This window comes from Sesamum indicum, linkage group LG10 (assembly GCF_026168435.1).
Source record: "Sesamum indicum cultivar Baizhima isolate 11 linkage group LG10, ASM2616843v1, whole genome shotgun sequence".
Lineage (NCBI taxonomy): Eukaryota > Viridiplantae > Streptophyta > Magnoliopsida > Lamiales > Pedaliaceae > Sesamum > Sesamum indicum.
This window is the reverse complement of record NC_142666.1, coordinates 1,357,323-1,376,836: the sequence shown is the minus strand read 5'-3', so window position 1 is coordinate 1,376,836 and position 19,514 is coordinate 1,357,323. Positions and strand designations below refer to the sequence as shown.

The window sequence follows — 19,514 nt, the reverse complement described above, 5'->3', positions numbered from 1 at the left end:
AATATGGCCATTAACCAATTAACTTTATTTTTGCAAACACAATCTAATTTTTACTTTTTTTTACAAATATTATCCACTTTTAATTCTGTTACAAATTCCAATTTTCTCTACTAAAATCACTTCTCCAAAGTAGAAGTTTTCGCCTACACTCCCTTAATAGATTTCTTTTCTTCTTAAAATTTTTAGAACGTATTACATATTAGGCGTATATAAATATTTAATATACAATATCTATTAAGAGATTGTTTGCAAGCGTTTTTAAACATCTGACTCCAGAAAAGTATTTAGAAGTGTTTCAGTTGTCAACTTCTATTTTTGAAACGACTAAAAAAAGCACATTTACACTAAAAGTTAGAAGCACCTTAGGAGGTGCTTATAGCTGTTTTGGCTTTTTTATAAATAAATCCAACTTTACTCTTATTATAATAATCTTAATCAACTTCATTGTTTTTAATTTATTTTTAAAATTATAAAATTAAAGTTGATATTGAAGTTTTCAGATAATTCGAATAATTTAACAATGATCATATTTATACTTTCACATATTTAATATTTTATTTGCTATATTATTTTAATTATATTGTTTCGTTCATATATCACTATTTGATTAATTAATAAAATATTTTTTTTATAATCATACGAGTTTAATTGTTATGTATGAATCAATAAATATATTACTTAGTAGAAGTATTATAAAATCAAATATATTTTTTAATATTTCAATATAAAATATATTAATTAATATTTTTTGAAAATTTGATAATATAATTAATATAAAAATGAAGAATAATAGTATTAATTAATAAATATGTGAAAAAAATTAAAAAAAATATAATAAAATGGTAAGTGTTGTAAAATAGGGTTGAAGTGCGTACTAATAGTCCTAAAAAGTTAAAACACCTAATTTGAAGAGAATTTCAAGTGCAGTATATTTGATCGTATCAACGAATCACCATATGAACGCGTCACCTCCGTGGGGCCCACTCACCCCTCAACTATAAAACCTGCCGCTTCAAATTCCTTGGACTCCTCCAGGGCGCTGCTTCTCCTCTTCAACTTCTCTCTCCTTCTCCTTCTCCTTCTCCTCTTCAACTTCTCTCTCTCTCTTTCTGTATATATATATATATATCTATATATATTTACCGGTCACGCGCCGCCGGCACTATCTCTCTCCATCTACCAAGATACCACCTTCTCTCTTCTCTGTTTTGATTTATTGAGAGAAGGAAAAAGTCTCACAGAGCGATAGTCGTTTTTCTGGAGTATCGAAATTTCAAATTTTCGACGATTTTTTGATTGGTTATTCGTTCCTTCATTGATTTTTGAGAACGTGTAGAAGATTTTATTTATTGTTTGATATCTTACTTGCTCTTTGTTGTGATTTCTGATCACAAGAGGAGAGACAGGGTTGAGAACCGGAGACTTCTGTGTACAGGAAAAAATTGCTGTATTTTACTCATATTGACATGGAGACCGGGTCGAATGCCGCGGCACAGACGGCGGCGCAGTCTGTGACGGCGCTGTATATCGGAGACCTTGATGCGAGCGTGACGGAGGAAGAACTGAGTCGTCTCTTCGGTCAGGTAGGCGATGTGGTCTCCGTCAAAATATGCACGAATCCAACTACCGAGCGTCCACTTGAATATGGTTATGTCAACTACAGCAATCCCCAAGACGGTATATTCCTCTCTTATGATCGATGTGAGAATTACTCGAATGCCTGTATTTACAGAATTACTACTGTTTGGAAGTGCCTTCGTTTTTCACAACAAATTTGGAATGTGAAATTACTTTTTGTATATGCCTTTATTGATGGATATTTATTTATTTCTATTTTTGCTTCTTACTTGCAGATTAGTTTCATCTTTGTTCTTCGAATTAGGAAGTCGAGTTCAATTATTGTTTTTTATGTGTTGAACCGTGGAATTGGTCGTCTGTTTCTTCAACAATCTGGATGTAGAGGTAGTGGTGTTGAACATGAACAAACAAGTAGACTATTTTAAGTCATTACGTATGAGAAAAATAGTAGAAATCAAGTGAATGGGGGGAAGTCTCTGGCCCAAATGAATATTTTCAGCTTGTAAGACTTATGCATATAATTTTTCTTTTGACCGAATGTCAAGTAATTTATTTACATAATTTTACAATTTTCTCTTTATTCATATGGTAGTTGACCTCAAAAAGGTAATGAAGTGCAAAGAATATATGAATATTTGTTTTTGTTTAGTTTAATACTACTTACAGGATTAGAGAATTTGAGCACCTAATTCTCTTAATACTCAACTCCAGGTTGATTGAATTCAATATTGACATTAGTCTAAGAATTGAATCTATTTGAGTAAACTTATTTTTTTGTTCAATTTGACCTGTCATGAAGGAGTTACTCTTATTTATTCTAAGCTGGATAATCTGGTTGTAAGTTTTGATTTTCTGTACTACCATTTCCTCTTTCTTTCTTTTTTTTTGGTTCTTTCTGTTGCGCTATTCTTGACGTTCTCTCTTTGTGTTTGTAATAGCTGCAAAAGCCATTGAGGATTTGAACTTCACTCCTCTAAATGGAAAATGTATTAGGGTTGCATATTCTAATCGAGACGCAAGTGTACGTAAAAGTGGTACAGGGAACATATTTGTTAAGGTATTCATGCTTATCTTTTCGTCATTTACTTATTATGAATTCTAGACCATCTTAGTTTTCAGTTTGGCCTCTCTTTCCTTTTCCCCAAGTAAATTTGATGTTACTCTTGCAGAATTTGGATAAAGAGGTTGACCACAAAGCACTATACAATTTGTTTTCTCCATATGGGAACATTATTTCGTCAAAAGTTGAAACTGATGCTTCGGGTCAGTCAAAGGGCTATGGTTTTGTGCATTATGACAATGAGGAAGCCGCACGGAATGCTATTCAGCACCGAAATGGTGCAGTGCTGTTTGGCAAAGAATTGTACGTAGGACCTTTTGTTAATAAGCAAGATAGGGAGACGTCTGACAAGACTAAGTTTACCAACGTATTTGTTAAGAATCTTTTTGAATTGACAACCGAAGAAGATTTGAAGATCACATTTGGTGAATTTGGATCAATCACTAGTGTAGCAGTGATGCGAGATGAGTATGGAAATTCCAAATGCTTTGGGTTTGTCAACTTTGAGAATGCAGAGGATGCTGCAAAGTCAGTTGAAGTACTTAATGGCCAAATATTCAATGGCAAGGAATGGTATGTGGCAAGAGCACAAAAGAAATATGAAAGAGAACGAGAACTAAAGCTTCGCCAGGAGCAGATTGCAAAGGAGGCACATGAAAAATCATTAGGCCTCAACAATCTCTACATAAAAAATTTAGATGACACGATTGACAATGACAAGCTCAAGGAATTGTTCTCTCCATTTGGTACTGTAACATCATGCAAGGTTAGTGGAGAACATTAATTAGAAAGTCTTTACAATTTTGATTCATTGATTGTGTCAATCATTAAGAAATTGCCTTATTTCATCTCCAGATTATGTGTGATGCAAAAGGATTAAGTAAAGGATCAGGCTTTGTTGCGTTCTCCACAAGCCAAGAGGCTTCAAAAGCAGTAAGACATATTCACATACCATTTAGTCCAAATAAGCAAAGGCCAAAACTAATATTGTTTCTTTGGCAGATTTCAGAAATGAATGGAAAGATGGTTCACAGCAAGCCCCTTTATGTTGCCATTGCAGAAAAAAAGGAAGCTAGAAGAGCACGGTTACAGGTATTTTCTTCTATGGTTTTTCTTTTCAGATTTGTCTTTAGTTTTTTGTTCTAACGTATTCTGAAGAAAAGCCTAAGTTGGGTTACGACTGAATGACTGAACAAAGCTTGTAATTTTGTCATATAAACAGGCTATTTTTTCCAATATGCGACCAAATACAGTTGTACCTGCAGTCACTCATATGCCTATTTACCCTCTTGGTGGGCCGGGCATAGGCCAACAACTCCCCTATGGGCGTGCTCCACATGCTATTCTTCCTCCAGTGGTAACATCTTCTATAGAAGTTCTATTTTTTCAAACTACTGATTACTTAGTGTAATACATATTCACAGAAAATGTTACGGATGGTAGCTAATTTTGACACTCATTATTTTCTAAGTAAATTGAATACATGTCATTGCTAACAAGATTTCCATACTTAATATTTCAGCCCGGATTTGGATATCAACAGCAATTTATTCCTGGTGTGAGGCCACCTGGAACTGTCATGCCAAATGTCTTGTTGCCTATTATTCAACATGGACCCCATAGTCCACGTTATAGTGGCAGACGTCCCGGTTCTGATGCTTTGCAGCAGACCCAACCCCCAGTTCCGCTCATGCATCATCAGGTCAGTGGAACTTCCACTCGTCGATTTTTTTTCTTTTCCGCAAATTTTATTCATAACTCATCTCATCTGTGATGTAGATGCTTTTAAGGGGCAATACATATCATCTCCCTCTTGGATATGGGCTGCCTAATGTTTCTGGGCAAGGTAGTACTACAGGCATGCTTCCCATCGCTCAGGAAAATAGCTACTGGCCAATGCATGAAAGGAGACCTCATGGTCCGGTTCCAGTTGGAACTCTGGCCTCTGCACTTGCAAATGCTTTGCCTTCTGAGCAGAGGACGGTGAGGGTTCTCTTCTTTAATCATTATATGTACACAATTGTTGCAAGAAGGGTATCCTCTGGTTAAGAACCTATTTGGTTAAGCGTTTATGTTTGGTGTGCAGATGTTGGGTGAAAGTTTGTATCCTCTGGTAGAACAGCTGGAGCATGAGATGGCGGCTAAGGTGACGGGCATGCTCCTGGAAATGGATCAAACAGAGGTTTTGCATTTGCTGGAGTCACCAGAATCTCTTAGGGCTAAAGTAGGGGAGGCTATGGAAGTCCTAAAAAATGCACCTCAGAGACATGCCAGTAGCACCGCTAATCAATTGGCTTCACTCGTTTTGAGTGAATGATTTTGTGTATTTTTGGTTTTCTCTGACTGAAATAAATCTTTGAAACTGTGAAATAAGTTAATTTAATGCGAATGATTTAACAATCATAAGAGTTTCTTCCAGTCCAAGTGCACCATTTTTTTCTCTTTTTTCCATCCATTTTAGGTTATGATTTTCTTATAGGTCTTGGTGCATTATGTTTGTTAGTTAGAACGTGGTGCCAGTCAAAATTTTAAGAATCTCGTTTTCACTGCACTTTGTTAATTCTTCTTTACCTCTGTGTGTATGTCAATTAGAAGTAACATGTAAATATATATATGTATTAGAGTAAAAGGTAGGTGGGACGGAGGGGGTGGATGGCCCACTCGCCCCACTCTTGTCATTTATATATAATATATATAATATACTATTATTATGTTTGTATAATATATTAGTTTTCTTTTAAACTTTTTTTAAACTACTATCTAATTTCTTAATTAATATAATTTGCTTCCAAATATTATAACGAACTTCAATTTAATTTGTTTAAATTTCAATCTATAATTTATTTACTAATTAATTAAAACTTATCCATTAATTTCATAATTATATATTTCAATTTAATTTGTTTAAATTTTAATATTTTTAAATTTCAATCTTAATTTATTTACTAATTAATTAAAATTTATCAATTAATTTCATAATTATGTATTTGTAATATTTGGGGTGTGGTTTTATTTGTACTAGTAAAATACACCAACTTTAATTTTTTAATATATTTGTTTTATTAAGTAAAATAGTGTGAAAATAAGTAAAATATTTTATTAAGAAAATTTTGATGAAAATATTGATACTTGATTATTAAAAATGAACTTCAATCCATTAATTATAAATTTATTTTTTTAAATGAGAGGTCAAAATTAATCTTAATAGTGTAGTAATAAGCTCTCACAAATTCTTTCAAAATATTTTTAAATACTATGAAAGTTTCTAAATTTGTATACCGGTTTTCTTGAAATTTCTCTCAATTTTTATATTTATCTAAAAGTTTGTATCACAAACTTCCATATTTATATACAATATTTTAATTTTTTTAAAATTCTTAGTTTAATGCTTGAAACATTAACCTTGATACCTTTATTGACCCCCTTAAAATATATTATTTTAGAAGTGGTTCGTATATGTACATTTCTCTAGATTTTTTCTAGAGAAATGGAAAAGAGATTTTAAATATCATATAATTCAAAAACATTGAGCGACTTACGTAGTGTAAGAGAGGAGATGACACTCACTACTCTACTATAAAATTAATTGTCGATGATAGTACGATCACGAAACAAACTTTTATCAAATTTTAAAAGAGAATTCAAAGCAACTGTTTTTTTATATAAAACAACACTTAATCATTGGGTTAAAATATTTTTTTTTGAATTTTAATGTGCAATCAATTAAAAAAACTAAAAGAAATCAAAACATTTTATGAATATATTATATAGTTTTCATTCATTCAATGTACTTAAATATAATCGAGTAAGGGTAATTTAGACAAATAAAAAAAATCAATATGACTATTTATACTTTAATATAGAATATAAATATAGATATAGATAGATTCAGATACGGTATATCCTGTGCAAAATGAAAATATCCTTAATTAATTAATGAAATTGTGTTTTAAATTATTATTGATGTCAAATGAATATATATTTTTTATTTGACAAAAATGATAATTTTATTTTTTATTGCTACGGGTGTCAAATCAATTATATTTTTTATTTAAATAAAATTGATAATTCTGTTTTTGATTCATTAAGAATTGTTGGTGAGATATCATACGAAGTTATTATAAAAAATAATACTTTATTAGTTTATAAAGTTAACGGCTGAGAAAAATTATGTATGTAAATATATATATATATAAAAAGAAGTAATTGAGATGACAATTAAAATATATTTTCAATGAGAATACTTTCAACACTCTTTCAAAAAACTAAAAACAGAAAAGAATAATTAAAACCAAACAAGGCGTTAAACGGTCCGAGTTTCATCTTATGGCGTTCATTGGGTGAAACCATATTGAATTGAATACTTAATTATTTTAATTTCAATAATTATCAAATATTTTTCAGTACTTCAATTTGATGCTTCGATAATTTGAATTTTTATTAAAAGTAAAAAACATTAATATGAAAATAATAATTATATGTATATTTATTTTTTATAACAATAAAAATGGTATATAATAATTAATTCATATAAAAAATGTGTACAACAATTAAATAAAAAGTAAAATAATAATGACACTCAACATTCGGAACGCCGTAAAACTAAAACAAAAAACTGATATCCAATTGAATACTGAATTTTCTTAAAAATAAAAACCAAATATCAAATCAAATTTTTTTTATTCAATTTTAATATGTATCCAATTTTCAATTTGTAGTGAATCAGTTACCAAATTATGAAAAATCCACCTCTATATAAATATAACCCCAAGGGCTACAACTCAAACTATTAAGCAACTACGAAATAAGTTAAGAAAGTTGAAAATGTGATTCAAGATAGCAAAAGCTCAAATACCCTTTCACTTAAAATTGATGCCAACTAGTTCACAACTGAATTAAGTATTTGTTATCAACATCATGTTTACCTATTAGGTTTTTACACTCTCACCTGTTGACACCAGAAAGAAACAAAGGAAAAGAGGCTCTGTACAATCACAAGTTTCTAAAACAAAAGCCATAAAGTTATATTCACAAAACTTAGCGCATCATTAACAATCTGTTACCTGAAACTCTGAAACACGAACTCCCTCTTCTCTGCATTGAGGCATCGACTCGCTATAAATAGATCAAATGGGACGTAACAGGAAATGCAGCCTACCTTTGATTTAAGCATCTTGGCGAAGAACATTCCTCTGTCTCAACCCTACATTGGCAGCTTCCTGATTATTTTGATTCACATCAGTGTCGTTTCCGATGGAATCTTGGTTTTCCAGGGCAGCACCGGAATCATCCTGTCTGGCTAAGTTCTCTCCGTAGTTATGGAGTCTACGACCAATCAAATACCGATCATCGCGGATGGAATTGTGGAGATTGGTGAACCAGACATGGAAACGCTTGGCACAGAAATACAGTAGGCTGAAGAACAGACATCCCAACCAGGCAAATCGATAGACAGCCGAGTTGACAACTAATGGGTACCCCAATATTGGGAAGATCCCTCTAGCTAAAACATAGGGAACACATAATGCAGTAAGCAGCTTCATAATTATTGGGGAAACAATCTCACGCAGCACCCAAAGACCTTGGAGCCTCGAGAAACCATCTTCCCTCACCCTTTCGAATTTTATACGCCAGCTCTCGTCAATCAGTGGCATCATGTGATCCAACATAACCTGTTAAAACACATACAGGAGCCAAACATATATTATTAAACCATCTCTCTTCCAATTGTAAATCTATCCAAATCCAATATTGTGAGAAGACTAACATAACAGTTTTCAAAGTAAACTAGACAGTAACATGATCCATGACATCAATTCTTGAGCACTAATCACACATGTAATCACACAACTCCAATAATATAGAAATTGGAAACAAAATTAACAACCTAAAAGATGCCTGTTGATAACAGGATAAGAAGAAACCAAAAATACAAAACAAATTTGGAGGCAGCAAGCTGCCACTTAAACATATTGATCCCTGCCATACAACTCTATAAGACAGGAGAAAAAAACAAAAAACAAGATGATGAGTTATTACGACCCATCCTCTGTGGGGCGGGGGTGTGTGTGTGTGTGAGAGAGAGAGAGAGAGAGATCCTGCTCACCAATCTGGTCCAGATCTTCAGAAAGATTAGTCCTAGTGCCCAATCCTGATACAGAAGGAAAACTGGGCTTTCATCCACAGGAACCCGCATAGGCACAATTACGAGAAGTTCGAACAGCAGCCCGATTAGCACAGGAATAACAAAAATCTGGAGTATCAAAAGTATGTATGAGTCAACAGAATCATAACTTGCAAATGAAACGTTTCAATCACAACAGTACATTCTTACCCATATTGACAACAGTGCAGAACTCTTGACAATAATGCCACACCATTTCCAGATCTGGTGGAGCAATAACCTCGTTCTCCTTGTTCTCACAAACTCAGCACAATACCGTGCTCCAGCTGAGGCAGTCCAAACGGCATAGCTTCCAATGACAAAAGCATACAAATCTAAAGGAAAAAGGTCAAATAAGATTTGAGCTTTAAGACAATGTCAAACTATTAATCGAATATAACGGAGTTGACCGATTATGTTACCATTGCACTTGATGCCATGAGTTATTGGGAGAAGTGGCATGGAATTGAAGAGTCCCCGCCCAAGTGAAATGGGCACAACTATTAATGCAGAGTTGAAGACAAGAAGTGTCATCCAAGCCATCACCAACAATATCACGATGCGTAGTACAAAAGCCCACCGGCTAAAAGATTCAAGTAGACAACATAAGACAAAGTTGCAGCAAGGATAGCAGGAAAAGTATGAACAGGACACAAAAGATGTCCCTGCAGGATTATTAATAATGCACCAAGAAGCTCTCCACTAGGAATTGCTCAAGGAAAAACAAACACCATCATCTGGTTCGATTAGTTAGTAATAATCATCATTAAAGCTGATAATTAGTAATCTTCATTGAAACTTACTCTGAATCAGCTGGTTCATCACCGTCAAACTCCTCGCCCGAATTGGTATCTTCAGGCACATACCTTGGTCTGTTTACATCTTCAAGAGCTAGGGCTTGTTCCTGTCCACCTGCCTGTGCATGCCCTCTGTCCTGTCTACCTATATCTCCATTTGCATTCTCCTCCTCCAGTTTGGGGAGTAGAAAATCTGTTAGACCAAGTGTCCAGCCAACAGCAGTGAACCAATACCGGAGTAGGGATTTGAGAGTATGTCGTAGTTTAAAATGCTCGATAGCAAATGGAATGCATATTTGAAAGAGAAGCATGTCAGCAGGAATTTCAGTAAATGGGTCGGATATGCTGCAAAGAACATAGCAACAAGATGTTATTTTGGGGGATGGAGCATTTAGAGAGAAACGTACATCACAACAATATTCCAGAACAAGTGATTGCAATCTTACGAAATATCCAGGGGAAAAATGGAAGGAGCCATCCGCATTGCAAGTTTAACTGGCAAATATACCAGCATCACAATCAAACTACCGTAAACAGCAACAGACAACAAAACTCTACGAGCATGCTTGTGCACAGGATCATCGATTAGATCGCGGAAGGGGTTGTAATTAGGATCAGCAGGATCTCGAAGAAAATAGAGAACCCCATTGCGTAGCACCTAAAAGAGAGACATGTATGAATTTAGACAGGTAAAATAAAGAGTTAGTTCCAGAAACTATACACGAAGAATTGTATTTCAGCACAACTAGTACCCCTCGAAGAAGGCTGACGAAGATACTTATTTGCAGCATGTAAACAATTCCTACAATCCAATGAACCAAGGAGCTTGCCAGTGGTGAAACAGAGAAGAACTCAACTCTCTGTGAAATTGACTTCCCAAACATCCTTATAGTACAAACATCAAGCCACCAACCACACATCAGAGGAAAAACACCAAGTTCAATAACCAGAAGGAAAGCAACCTTTATCATAGTCATCAGATGTCTCATTGCAGCCACAAACTGCCTAAAGAGCGATGGAATAGTTTCTGCAAATGAAGCAACACCATAGAACCTCCCCATTGTCAAAGGCTCTCCTCTAGAATACCGAATTAAGGTAATAATCCCAAGGTAGAAGATAACTAGTGAAAATATGAAAATATAACCAACAGCAAGAGTGGTAGCATCAGAGAGTCGTGATGCCCCAGCCGACTGGACTTTCAAGAGGTCTGCTGCAATTATAGAGCTTATGTTGCTGAAATCCTCAGTTTGTGCAGTTGTATTTACTTTCAGATTCTCATGGTTGTCAGATGTCAAATTTACAACAGCAGTCAATGCATTTTTCAGTGTTATATTGGCCAAGGAAAGTGCAGACTCGGTCAGTGGAACAACTGCAGATAACACTGGACTTGTAGCAGAGGACAAAAGCCATGAAAGATAATATAGTATAACACGTCCTAATGAGAAGGGCACAAAGATTACAACTCCAAGGAATATCATATTGCTTGCAAGAACCTGCAGGAAGGAAAAAGAGTCACGTCGAATGAATATATACAGCTGCAAAAAAAGAAGAAAGGCTAAAATCCAAATTTTTTAAGGAAAAACAAGATAGTTAAACATCATATCAGCACCTATAACTGGCTCAAAAATTCCTTGGTATATGCTGCAGACTAATGCGGCAGAAAATGGAGAAAAAGAAGATGCAATGCTGATTTAGCATGTCAGATGTAGATGAATCACATAAACTATAGGTCAAACTTAGAAAACCATAATCCTTAAATATGATTTGTCACAATACACTGACATACACAAGCTTAAAACACCATATACAGCATTCGACCTAGCAATGAAGATTAGAAACAGAACTAGTTCCATTTATGACCTGAAGAGTTAGAAAAAGGAAACCAAAAAAGGGAAAAAGAAAAATACACTCACCGTGAATGCATTTTCAACTAGATGAAATACAGGTCCCTGCATGCCAACCAGTTCATCAAAAGGTACATCCTCAGCACCATCAGCATCGTCCAGACCATCAAACATCTGTTCAACATGGGCTTCAAGACGAGCTGCCTGCATCTCCCACCGAGCTGCAACATTTTCAGCATTCCTTCGGATCATCTGCCCAGCAACAACAACTCCTTGTGCTCCTCCATCTTCACCATTCCCATCAACAACAATGTTCCTATTGGCTTGAGCAGCTTGTCTTCTTGCAGCACGAGCTCCATTTCTATCTCCTTCATCTTCTCTGTCAGCATCCTGTCCTCCAAGTTCTCGTAAATGTCTAAAATAATCTCTGAGTGAAGTTGCCCCAAGAAAAATGAACACAATGCTAGCCGAGAGAAGAAATCCATGTAGACAGTCAGTTAGAATGACAGTTGTAGACAAGTGACTGAGGAACAGTCTTTGGGCTTCACCAAAACTTCTAACAAATGCCAATCGCCAAATCCAAAAGGTGATAAAAGGGATAATGAGCAGCCAAACAGAAAGTACGAAACTGAGGCGTACAAAAAATTGCAGGACATGGCAGGCTTTCATAGCTATCCCGATGATGAACTCCTGAAAAGGAAGCCTTGCTGGCGCATTATCAGCATAAACCGGGGAAAAGGAAAAAGGATGTTTGCAGACCTGCATTGTGCATCCAAGATAATAAGTGAGAAGGCCATCTTGAGGATTAGATGTTCACCTGACCAAAATCTGTCAGATGAGGCCAAAGCAAAGGAAAACAAAGAACCATCTGGTTCACCCTGTGAAGACATGTGTCTGCATGTTTTTTACCTGTTATTTTGGCAGTGGTGGAATTTGCATACACTTATTGATATAAATATTTGAGAAAGAACCGATTGAATGAAACTGTCTTTACTACATAAGCCCTCGAGCAAATAACTCTAGCCATAATATTACACAGACAACAAGCCGGCTCAGAATTTTGAAGCAATATAAAATCAGATATGTAACTTCAGTTTCTTAAAGGTTGGCTTTGGTGTTGAACTGCCTTCTAAAACAGCTTTCTTATTTGAGTCCTGATAACTTCCTAAGGAACATTCTAACCCCACATCAACAAGTGAAGAGAACAATAACCAACATAAAAACATTCCATGCTCATAGGGGGTAAAGCACAGTAACATTTCCACTTTCAACTAAGGTACCACAAGTTCAGCTATTATCTCACATCCGTCCCTTCGTCTGTTCAACCAAAGACAGTAATTACCCAGTATGATTGTCACCGCGCTAAATTCCTTCAACACCTCAAATCACCTAAAATTCTCGTGAACAACAGATACTAGATAAAAATGTCAAGAAAAATAATAGTACCGACCACTCTCGAAATATACACAATAATCACTATTACACGCAATTAAAACAATTGATTGTCCAAAGTTGGAACCTCGCATTGGCGAGCATTGCTGTGATTGAGCCACTGGAGAAGACAATCCTGATGAACAAACTTGATGCTGCCGCTGCATGCGCAGGGGTACCGCAGAGGATTTTCAGCGTCTCCAGGGTTCCGACAGATCCGGCAAACATCTTCCTCCTCGTCTTCATCCAACAACTCATACTTGCTCATCCTATTACTAATATCACCAGGAATATTATCATTGCTGCCACAACTGCTCGCTCCAGGAGAAGAACCCGCAGACGATGGCTCATCCGCCGCCGAAGAGGAGGAGGACGCCTCCACCTCCTCCGGCGTCTCCGTCGCCGGTCCGATCTCCATCAAGCCGATGGAGAAACCGATGATTCTTCTTTCTCTCGCTTGGGATAGGTAATGATAATATTTGTGGTTTGGGGGGTTGTGTGGAAATGTGACATTAGTGAGGGGCTAATGAGCTATTTTATGAATATTTGAAGCAAAAGAGACACATTCTGATTTCATATTTCATATACTTCGAATGAGACGACAATTTTGTCCATAGCTTTTGCCGTTAATTCATCTTTTCTAAAATCTGAAAACAGCACTCTATTATGAGGGTTTTAAATTCACCATAATTTCATAAAATATAATTTTAAATTTTAAAATATTTTACTATATTAAATTCTTTAATAAATTTATTATTATAAAATTTTAAAATTCTTTTATTCAAATTTTATATATCTAAACACTGCATAAGGTTTCGTACACTCCCCCAATGATTCTCCCACTCTCATTCCCCTTAATCTAGTATATATAACACTTATTCCGTTGATTTAATTATTAGGACAAAAATACCCATCCTAATATATTTTAAATATTTTGCATATTAATTTAGTATCAAAAAAATATTTTTGTACAAGGAATATATTTGAAAAATGAAGATTTAACTATTTAAAAATATTTAGATAGGAGCTGATACTTCAAGTTTTTTTTTATTTATTACTTAATTTTTAGTCTTTGAGGTTTCAATTACTTAAGCTGCTAATTATTTTTTTATTAAAATTAAAATAAATTTATTTAATTAAGAAATATTTTATGTTGAATTTAAGATGAATTTTAGAAAGTATGTGTGCTTTATATATATATATATATATATATATACTTACAAGGGTAATTAATTGTAATAAGTATTAGTTTAGAGGGGTAAATAAGACATGTGATATAGTTGAAAGGGTACAATGTACTCAACCTTTTATTTATTTGATTTTGGGATAAAGTTTTACTATTTCATTAATATTGATACGAACAAAAATAGCTCGTCAGGTAGATTTTAAACTTAAATTCTCTAGACCAAGTCTTTTGTAAGTCTAGAACATAGATCTAAAAAATAAAATATTAGCACTCCAAAACTCAAATTAGTAAATAATTGCATAATGATAAAATTGGACAGTATAAGATAACGATAAGTATTTAAAAGTGATGAGAAAAAGATCATAAAGGGAGTGGTTTCGTGTGAATATTTGTGCAAAATTGCGCTATCCTTAACCGAGGGGAAGGACTTGCTTTTACAACCACAGTTCTCCATCGAATGAAGAAGTGTAACTCTTAACTACTCGAATCAGTGACTACTATAGATAACCTCCTCAAAATCCGAGAGTGGTTGTCCATCGTCTCCAAGAAATCCTACTAGTTGAGGGCACCTCTATTGGATAACCCTTCTAGGATAAGTCCCGAACTCTTGGGTGGTCGTTAGACATCTAGCTATGTCCCGAGCCATACGGACATGGCCGTCTATATTTTTCTTGGCAGCATGTTTTTCTGCCACTTGGAGAGACGACTAGTCTTGGCAATCGGGTCACCTCCCTTCCTAGGCCGGCCTTCATTGTGGTCCACCCTTCCTTAAACCCGCATGTGGGCGTTTGGGCCGGGAATTACTGCTTCTGGCCTCATGTGTTCAAAGGTCTTCTAGTAGGCCTTTATTTCAAATATTTTTGGGTCGAGTGTATTTTTTTATATCAAATATTTTATAATTTGCTAGAAACTAGTAATCATAATGATAATAAATATTATTATTCTTAGATAATAATAACTACACAGTATTTGTAATTTAAATAATTAAAGTAACAAATTATATAATACAAATAACATAATTAAGTTTCGGGATCAAATTTAAGTTTGAATCAGTCCCAATTAATTATATAAATATATTAAGAATTATAGTTAATCTATACTAATATAAAAAGAAAAGCTAATTCACACTCACAAACGGCGGTTAATGACACCATATCACCAAATTTTGTAAAGTTAAAAATGTCCTTCATAATAAAATAATTAACTTATTCGACTTTTCAAAATTTATATTAATTGATAAATTTTTTATTTTTCTTTCTTTCTTTATATTAAATTAGTGTATTGATTTATATATTTTACTCTTACTTATAATATATTCTAAAGTGTAAAAACTTATGAATAATATGCATATAAAAATAACGTGTCACAACATCTAGTTCTAAAAATAACCCAACCACGTGCCTCAAACCAAACCCGACTGGGTTTATATATTTTCTTTTGCTCCGACTCCGCCCCAAAATCACCTGATTTCGTGAGTGCCGAACTTATACAAGTTGCTTTCTTCAATAAAAAAGAACTAAAAGTTAGTTTTTTTTGCATTTATCGAATATAATTATATATACAACGCAGCAGTAAAGAATCGTGGGACGAAGATGGTGTGTGGAATCGATACAAAGAATCATGCACTTAATTATTCGATAAATGCAAAAAAAACTAACTTTTAGTATGAACATTTTCAATTAAAATCAAATTTGATTAAATTTGAACAAATTATATACCAAGTTTAATACATTTATGATGTGATTGATGTACAGTTTAAGAATAGTGATCAATCACGTGCCAATTATATCACACTTGCAATATAATTGATTTGGTTTGACCTTATGTGATTTGAGTAAGAATTTTTCTTGTAATATATAGCAACATGTTTTCTGGTATGCACGGAGAAAGACATTATTTATCTGCGGAATATTCTGGTATTGCAGTAAGTAAGCTCACGATTTGGTGGCGGCCTCTGCGGCTTCCTTCATTTCAAGCAAGGCATTTTGGAAACAGTCGGCTAGAACTTTTGGGTCGGGGATTATGTCTTTGGCCACAAGGATCTGCAGGTCGGCGACTCCTGCATAACTCACCATGTGCATTGTGAGTGCCTGCATACAAAACAACACGAGCAACCAACCATGTGTGTTATTCTATAAGACGTATACGGTTGTGGAAGGCGGGTGAAGGAGAAACTTTACATGTGGTAGGCTGCTTGAAGTTGTCCTAATGTTCTTTACAGGGTTGCCTGCCATTGAGATCTCCTCACGGGGGCCAACGACATTCGATATAGTGAAGGTTGTATTACAAACTATCCGGTAATTGAGAATGCTAGCAAGCTACAAATCAAGAAAATTAGTGAATTTCTCCTTCATTTGGCTTACACGCAATGAGTAATATCGATAAATGCGTGTGTAGCACATCTGAGATTAATTCGTGTGCATGATTATCAAGAAATGAAAGAGAGTTCACCTTTGGCCCGAAAAGGGACATGACTAAGTCCCCGACTTTGTACGAGAAAGGGGCCTCAAGTGAAAGCTTTTTCTTGTCGATCATCGTCTTGGCTCTCTTCACAAACTGGAGTGGATCCGAACCACCGCTATGATAATAAACAGGTAAGAGAAGCATCCCGAATTTGTTGCCCCAACGGCTTCCGGACTTGCTATTTATCAGCTTCCATATTTCCTAAATCGAACCACCGACAACATGAGTTCAAGACAAGAAATTTGAAATTCTTTCCGGTCAAATGTGAAGTAAGCAACATTAGAACCTGCAGTCCTGCTTGTGGTCTCAAATTCACCATGGCAACACCAGTGATCCGGAGCCCCTCCGGCATAGCTACACATGAAAAGTCATTCAGTTCGATCATCAGTGATGAGTGATGGAGTTGTTGTACCTTGGACATCTCATGTATATCACTAGTGATGAAAATTACCGATGCTTTTACTCTTTGTTTGGAGCTTCTTCTTAAAAGACTGGAAATGTTTGGATCCCATTATGTGTGTATGTGTGTTTTATTCTCTTTCTCCATTCGAATACAATATCAACATTTAAATATTAGAAAGAAAGAAAAAACATCACCACATTTATAGTGATATTCCCTCCCAAAGTTCAAATGATTCTCTCCTCCTCCTTGTTCAATTTTAACCATTTCTATCTAACATCAAAACGAAACGTCAAACAAATTTCTCCATTCAACTCCAAATTGCCCCCTGCAATTTTGGCAAATTACACCAACCAATATTTTCTTTCAAGAAGAGATCAAAACATGCCTTTACCTTTCGGGGATTTGATGTCCAAGTACCTCGAGAGCCCGCATGAGATTACCCCAAAAAGAACATCATTTATGGTCTGCAGGTTCAAAGGAGAATAATATGCGTGAAATCAAGAAAAGGGCGTGTGCTCTATTAGTTCAAAACTGAAGCAACAAGATGAATACAAAAGAACACATAGTGATGATCAGGCTATAAAAATCTTGGGACCAACTTCTTTGTAGTGATACGATGATGTCCGCACGGAAGTTCCGTAGGGAGCATACTATTCTAAGTACGCTGCAAATAAAAGGAACTTGGAGTTTAAGTGGACCATTCACCAAAACAGACAAGTACACTATATTCAGTCCTTTCTTGATGGCGCTGATAAAAGTCCAGAGAACATATGGTCCCTCCGTACATTGTTATCAGATTGAACATGCAACTACCCGAAACAAGATAATACTCATCCTGTACACTACTACGACGTTAATGACTTTTCTCTCTTTCTTTATTTTTTTAATTAGCCGAGGTCACATATTGTTTTATTTTATATATAATAAATAACTTGGTCCTTTTTTTTACTTTAGGTGGGGATAGGGTGGGAATAAACATCATTTTAGCTTTAAATATTTTAATTATTATTGCATCTTCTATTTCAATTAATATATACATACTACGTATAGATTATATCATTATGTTTATTTAGAAATTATAAATATTGTATGTATATGTTAAATTTATAATATTATATATATATTAAATAGAGTAGAAGATATAAGAGGATTTGGCGTAGAAAATTTAATCAAAAAATAGAATTGCCTAAACCAGAAGAACAATTGAATAAGGATGAAATAATGTTATAATTAAATGGTCCCAAATGCGATGTGGAAACGATAATTCTGGAAACGGGGAATCTTCCCTGTAATTTCTGAGTCTGCTTGTCTGAATTTAGATAGCAGCATAAATTTGCCACCACAGATAAAGCAAATTTAATCCTACGGTGATGAATTACTGCATCCAAAATCCATCGGTCAAGAAAACTCACCGCGTCTGCAACTGCTCGCTTGACTATCTTCATATCGTCGAGCCGGAATCTCGCCGAGGCCAGCCTCCGTGGCCAGAGCTCCACCCCGTCGCCGCCGCTCACGGCTGTGGTCTTATCCCTCAGACACAGTGCCCTCAGTGAGAACTCCAGAATATAAATTAAAGTATACCAAACCACCTTCACCAACGTCGACACACTCCACGCCCTCCTCCTCGGCGAGGACGAGGCCGCACCGACGCCACCAATAGTAGGCGGTTGCGACGGATCATCAACTCTTCTGCAACACGATAGCAGCATCGACATTAACGAAATCCCGTCCCCGAGCGCGTGGTGCACTCGGAAAAGCACGGTTTTATGCGCCAGGAGTAGGTGAATCTCCCAGAGAGGTTTGTCAGTGGGGAGGGGCGAGGAGACGGATAGATCAGCTACAAAATCGTTAACGGCGTCGTCGTCGGAGATATGAATATCGTCGGAAAGGGGTTGGTGGCGGACAATGACGTGGCGGTCAACGTCGACTTGGGTCTTGCGCCAGTGTTCGCGGCCGAAGGAGTCTGTCACCATGAGACTGCAAAATCTGGGGTGCTGGAGCAATATTGAGCTTCGAAGTTCAGCTTTAAAAGCTTCGACATCGTCGAACGGAAACTCGACAACGACGGCGCAATTAATAACTTGGTTCATTAGCGGCTGCAGGAAGAGGCGGCCGGCGGGGGTTAGCGGTTGATCTCTCTCCATAGCCTCCTCCATATGAGAGAGAGAGAGAAGTTTTGAGGTTTCGATTGTTTTAGCTGCGTAGCAAGGAGAATAAAAGACAGTGGGGGTGTGCGGGGATTGTAGTACCGTGGGCCGCTTCCACCACAACACTACTCTTAAAACTGAGAAAAGCCATTAAATAAGGTGGGACATGTTGAAAAACATGTTTAAGATCAATAATATGCAAAATACAAACTAGTTTTGATATCAATCATAGAGACGTACACTGCATTTGTCATGTGAATGATTATTTTTTTAAAATTGTATATTAATTACATTGTAAGTGTATTGTATTTATCATAAAATTATTTTAGATTCGTCAAATCCAATATGAGTTAGAATTTCTTCAAGTTTGGCATAATTATAAATGGATTGTGGATTATCATTTTACTTATTGTTTAAATTTTTTGAATTTTTTTATTGGCCG

At 35.5% G+C, this 19,514-nt stretch overlaps 3 protein-coding genes across 4 annotated transcripts; 1 reads left to right on the top strand and 2 right to left on the bottom strand.

Moving 5' to 3' along the window:
- Positions 1-1,043: 1,043 nt before the first annotated feature.
- LOC105172707 (polyadenylate-binding protein 2) lies at positions 1,044-5,038 on the top strand. The gene is made up of 9 exons (XM_011094252.3): positions 1,044-1,677; positions 2,517-2,635; positions 2,748-3,404; positions 3,494-3,571; positions 3,641-3,730; positions 3,861-3,995; positions 4,161-4,340; positions 4,418-4,621; positions 4,725-5,038. Exons 1-9 carry the CDS (start codon positions 1,467-1,469, stop codon positions 4,953-4,955), a joined length of 1,905 nt encoding a protein of 634 aa, XP_011092554.1. The 5' UTR covers positions 1,044-1,466; the 3' UTR covers positions 4,956-5,038.
- A 2,430-nt stretch (positions 5,039-7,468) lies between these two features.
- Positions 7,469-13,417, bottom strand: LOC105172708 (putative E3 ubiquitin ligase SUD1). Its single transcript, XM_011094253.3, has 9 exons — positions 12,962-13,417; positions 11,512-12,201; positions 10,351-11,091; positions 10,045-10,256; positions 9,605-9,943; positions 9,224-9,384; positions 8,973-9,136; positions 8,745-8,891; positions 7,469-8,310 (listed from the first exon to the last, which is right to left on the bottom strand). Exons 1-9 carry the CDS (start codon positions 13,289-13,291, stop codon positions 7,804-7,806), a joined length of 3,291 nt encoding a protein of 1,096 aa, XP_011092555.2. The 5' UTR covers positions 13,292-13,417; the 3' UTR covers positions 7,469-7,803.
- A 2,314-nt stretch (positions 13,418-15,731) lies between these two features.
- LOC105172709 (wax ester synthase/diacylglycerol acyltransferase 11) lies at positions 15,732-19,239 on the bottom strand. Of its 2 annotated transcripts, none has more exons than XM_011094254.3 (6): positions 18,338-19,239; positions 17,311-17,389; positions 16,809-16,876; positions 16,511-16,723; positions 16,240-16,377; positions 15,732-16,149 (listed from the first exon to the last, which is right to left on the bottom strand). In XM_011094254.3, exons 1-6 carry the CDS (start codon positions 19,079-19,081, stop codon positions 15,994-15,996), a joined length of 1,398 nt encoding a protein of 465 aa, XP_011092556.1. In that variant the 5' UTR covers positions 19,082-19,239; the 3' UTR covers positions 15,732-15,993. The 2 variants fall into 2 exon arrangements, with proteins under 2 accessions (XP_011092556.1, XP_011092557.1); XM_011094255.3 differs by having other exon boundaries at positions 17,317-17,389; positions 18,338-19,235.
- Positions 19,240-19,514: the final 275 nt, after the last annotated feature.